General features: G+C 40.4%; 1 protein-coding gene across 1 annotated transcript; it reads right to left on the bottom strand.

Moving 5' to 3' along the window:
* Window positions 1–2,840: 2,840 nt before the first annotated feature.
* ier5 (immediate early response 5) lies at window positions 2,841–4,665 on the bottom strand. The gene has a single exon (XM_058401046.1). The coding sequence runs from the start codon at window positions 4,284–4,286 to the stop codon at window positions 3,522–3,524; it is 765 nt and encodes a 254-aa protein (XP_058257029.1). The 5' UTR covers window positions 4,287–4,665; the 3' UTR covers window positions 2,841–3,521.
* Between the last annotated feature and the right edge of the window lie 330 nt (window positions 4,666–4,995).

Genomic DNA, 4,995 nt, shown 5'->3' with positions numbered 1-4,995 from the left:
ATTTGGGATTATGGTTACCTTAAAGCCTAACTGAAAAGTCTAAAATGTGGCAGCTAAACTGATATACACTTTAATATACTGACAATAACAAATGCTGTGGTGTTTTACCTGTGTCGCATGTAAGAGAATTTATTTGACTCTAGATAGTTTCTTTAATTTCTCTTGATATGTTTAATTGACCACATGTTGGGCCAGCAGAGTTATTTTCAAGGTACTTCATTCTGTTAATGTTTATACCTAGTAATAAACATTATATTACAAACTAGATTACACATCGACTGATGTGTGTAGTCAAGCAGGTGGTGGGATTCGGACTTGAATCTTAATTTATGCAGCAGCTATAAGTGGTCAGAAGCTGTCTAGGTGGAAGGGCATCCTCTCTACCATGACAACAAGAACAACACTAACCAATCACTGGTATCTGTGAGTTAATGTATTCGGAAGGGGGTAGACAGCCATTTCTTCTGAATGTTACGCTGTACTCTGACGCAGCATGAGCAGCAGTCTCAAATATGCAGAGGCTGGATTCACATGTCTGCGATTAATCATGTGCTATGTCTTCAGTCTCCCTGGGTTTAAACATGTTGTGTGGTAGGGGAGGAATGGCTAGTGGGTGGAGAAAATAAAAAAAATATATATATTAAAAAAACAAACATTAATTAAAATAGTTTTAAACATTATTTGTGTATAAATATAATTACAATACTTTTAAATATATAGTATATTCACTGGATATACTATATGGTATATATAAGATATATAGTATATATAAGGAAAGGGGTTTGAACTGTCCATAAAAACACTTAATGCTTTATTTGATGGTATCACATGTCTTTACTTTAATATCCAGGCTGTTTATTGAAACCAAACATCTATCTGTAGACTTCTGGTCTTCTTTCTAATAAATAAAAATTATTTGTGTGACATTTTGGAAAAATCACAATTATTCTCTGCTTCTTGGAAAACTTCATTTGGTTTCAGATGATTCACCGATTGATGAGCGAAATGATTAATTTGCTCAGTTCAGAGACCTGCCTAAAGATATCCATCTTGTTGAATAAGTAGAGTGGAGTGGAGTTGTTTCTTTACTTCTCTTTTTTCGCAGAACAAAAGATCTGTTAGAGCAGATCTTGTCTCTACATGTTTACAGGCGGGTGTTTGCTTTGGACTTCTCCCAGTTCCTCTTGTGGAAGTTGGGCGCAACCAGTGACCACATTAAACCAGACACACACAGAAGCTCCTAGTGTGTAATTAATAATTCATAGCACCTAAAATAGCTTGATGTGTTTAAAGTGGTTTCATCTTAATACATATTTTAACCCAAAACTGAGTGACTCATTTGCTACATATTTGGGCTGTTTTCAAAAAAAAAAAAAAAGAAGCTGTACAAGTGTGGTTTAAATCATGTGAAACTCACTCCAATATTTCTCCACTTCCACCCAACATTCCAGACACACATGTGCTCCTGCTGTGGATATCGCCAGGAAACACTTTCGCAATCACACTTTTTTTTCCTTCTCTTCCTTCCAGGAATGAGGAACGCAGGAGTAAAAAGAGGAGGAGGGGAAGAGTCTGGTGAAGGAGAGGGACAGCTGCATGTGTTTAGCCTGGCTTAGGCATGTACTCACATGCACCTTCTTTCCAGTGTTTCAGTGTGTGCATCAAGCAAACCGCAGCAACTACATCACGAATAGTAATAGATTATACATCCTACAGTGAATGACATGTGAAGGCCAACTTGTCCAACCTGACTGACATCATGCCTGCTGGAAGCTAGCTGTTCTGGGCTTAAAGTGCTACAAGGCAACACAAAAAAATAAATAAATAACTAGTCTCTGATTAGTTTACAAGTTCCCAAAGAAGCATGACACAGTTGTTCCTACATGAGCTCAGTCTCTGAAAGTGCAGCACTGACGGATTGTGGTCAGCTGACTTGGGATTTGACTGACCCATATTTTGCACAGAGCCAAAACAAAAGCAACATAATCGTGCTTCTGGGTGTTCCCTCCAGGGAGACGCCCATGTCTATGCGAAAGTATGTGGTTATACAGGACATGAGGCCATGTTTAAAAAATAGTGTTTGTATTTACTTACTGGATAACAAGAATAGTGTGTTGACAGCGAGATAAGATTTTATATCTGTTTGAACTGAGCTATAATAATCCAGGACATTTCTTAATCCTTAACATGAATTCATGTGTAATTATTATGTTACTACAGTAATAGTTCACAAATACAACTACTGCTGTATATAAATTCCTAAAAGCAGACATACACACTTTGACTTCTGAGGAATGGCCCAGTGTTTTATCACACTAAACAAGCAGACTTAAGATGTGCCTTGGAGCCTCGATTGATACTAAATCCTGCATACCAAGCATTCTTCAGGGCACAATGGCTCACTTTACAAGCAGTAAAAACGGACGGAAGACAGAATGTGTTTCAGTTTCAGTAAGACAGGGACTAAGCACTTAAAACAGTCTGGTTTATATCAAACCGCTGTCTTCCTCTTATGGGTAGTTCTGCTTATTTTAAAGGAAGCGTGGGAGTCCAAGTGCATGTAAGGTTGTATTTAATGGCTGAAAGTTTCGGTTTAGTACCTTAGATGTGGAATAACTGATCTTCCTGATGACACTATAAACAGGAGGGGAAATGTTTGTTCAATGAGTCATTCTTATTAGTCAAAATGAGGAAATTATATATGAATATCTAATCTCCCAATCTTTCCGATATTAAGAAGTCACTGCCAGCCAATTTCTTCAAAAATACATATCAAACTTTTACATTTAAAACTTCTCAAATGTGTGGTTTGAAATAACGAGAGAGAAAGAGAAAGCAGATCATTTCACATTTTTTAATACGTGACCATCACGTAATAGTCAGAATAGTAAATACCAAAATACATAGATTCATAATGCAACATTGAAAACAATATGTACAGGAACAATGTTACAAATGTACAAGTCTTTATAAAACAAAGACATCTGGAGGGGGGAAACCAGTGGCCTCAGTCTTGCAGACTCTTGGTTTGTAGGCAGTTCTTACATCAGTGTAACATTTTCATTTGTACAAAGGTCATGAACATAACACTTCACACTAATAATCACCGTCCATCGTGATCCTCTGATTGCTGGTTAAACTCAACTGAGCTCACAAATGCTGAAAAAAGTTTAGTTCCGTTCAATGACGTCATTTCCTTTGACGCTATATCTCTCTGTAGTAGCACCAACACGTTAACATTCCTCGGTTTTACAACATGGGCCGTGTTCCAAACGGCTCCTCAGTCCCCTTATGAGTACACCACATAGTGTATGGCATAATGAGCATATAGTGCACCACACCGAGGCTGATGTGAGACTGGGCCACGGTGAAAACTCCGCATGCCGGGCTTCTACTCGATAGCACCGCGCGTGTGGTGGGGGAAGTCCCGTAACCACGTGTTTTAGAGTAACCCAGAGCAGAAATACGGCACAAACCACCACGTGTGAACACTTCTCTAAAGTCTCAAACACTTTTCTACCTTAAAATGCAACGATGGCTGTGCTCCACGGGTTGAGATTCTTTAGCATTTGGTCGCAGCAGATTTGGCCCGAGTCACCGGCGTCCTCCTGAGTGTCCTCTTTCGCGCTGTCTTTGCTCAAAAGTCCGGAAAAACTAGACCCGAAAATGGTGATGAGGTTTGACACGTTGCTTGTGTCCATCTCCTCGCCTTCCTCCTGATCCGAGGAGGTTTTTTTAGTCCGTTTCAGAGGAGAGTCGGTGCTGGATGGTGACTTCTCAGCACTCCGTTTCCTGTTGGAACAGGCGCTGGGTTTCGGAGGCTTCTCTGAATTCCCTTCCGTTCCCGAAACGCCATCCGTTTCACGGTCCAAAGAGTCCACTTGGGTTGTTTTAGATTCACACTGAGGGTCACTCGTTACAGGAGACTCTGTCGAAGACGGCGAAACGTCAACATTAACGTCAGAGTCCAGAGGACATTCTTGTGACTTGCTCTCAGCACTTCCGCCGCTCTCGGGCTGCTCGAGCCGCTCACACTCCGCGGGGGTCTGGAGGGATTCCTTCGCCTGTACGGCCTCCGTGATCTCCCACTCTTTGGTCTCTCCGTGCTGGGAATTGAGACAAACTCCGCTGTAGTAGTCACTCAGGTAAACCTGGCGGGCGCTTCGGAGGACAAGAGACACGAGCAGGTTTTTGTGCAGCTTGATGCCTCCGCGCTGGACTCGGGAATTGTAAATTTTCCCCAGAGAGATGCTCATGATCCGGTGCGCCTCCACTTTGTACTCCATGACGGGACTGATTCAGAAAAAAAGGCTCCAAAAATCGAAACGTTTCAAACTTCAAGTCAGCTCAAGACTTAATTTCCGATCGACTTCGATTCTTATCTAAACATTATCCACTTCAAAATAGTAGCTAAAACGTTTAAAGCGCCAAAAAAAAAAAACTCCTGGTAGACAGTTACAACAAAATCAGCTGTTTCAGGAGTATTTTGCTCCTCTGCTTAGGCTGATTCGGTTCTCACAACGTAGCGACGATAAATATTTGACAACAGAATGATCGCATCGCTAAAACCTTAATGTTGTTATTTTGGGTGATAATAAGATATTACATTAGCTCCTATATTCTCTTACGCACCCAACAACAGCCTAGAGAGGAATGAGACCGTTTCTATTTTTAGCACCTATTTATACCCGGACGTAACCACGGACGCGAGCCAATCGCATCACGAGATGAACGATACCAACGTTCAGATTTCCGCCCCGCCAAATCGACACGGACCAATAGGAACACGATATGCAAATCAAATATATTTAAATACGAGCGTGGAAAATTGTTTAAAAAGACAGGTATGTTTTTAGGACCAGGAAATGAAAATATTATAGTATTAAATAAAAAAAAAACCTATAACTAATAAACTGAAATGAGGGAATGAAAAAACCGTTACATATGGATTATTACTACGTTATAACTCATCTGATGAACTCAAGGCAGTGATTT

The sequence above is a fragment of the Hemibagrus wyckioides genome, linkage group LG10 (assembly GCF_019097595.1).
Source record: "Hemibagrus wyckioides isolate EC202008001 linkage group LG10, SWU_Hwy_1.0, whole genome shotgun sequence".
NCBI classification, from domain to species: Eukaryota; Metazoa; Chordata; class Actinopteri; order Siluriformes; family Bagridae; genus Hemibagrus; species Hemibagrus wyckioides.
Note: the sequence above shows the minus strand (reverse complement) of the source record. Positions and strands in the feature narration are given on the sequence as shown.

Coding starts and splice junctions, on each gene's coding strand:
- ier5 (XM_058401046.1), bottom strand. CDS start 4,286: ATGGAGTACAAAGTGGAGGCGCACCGGATCATGAGCATCTCTCTGGGG.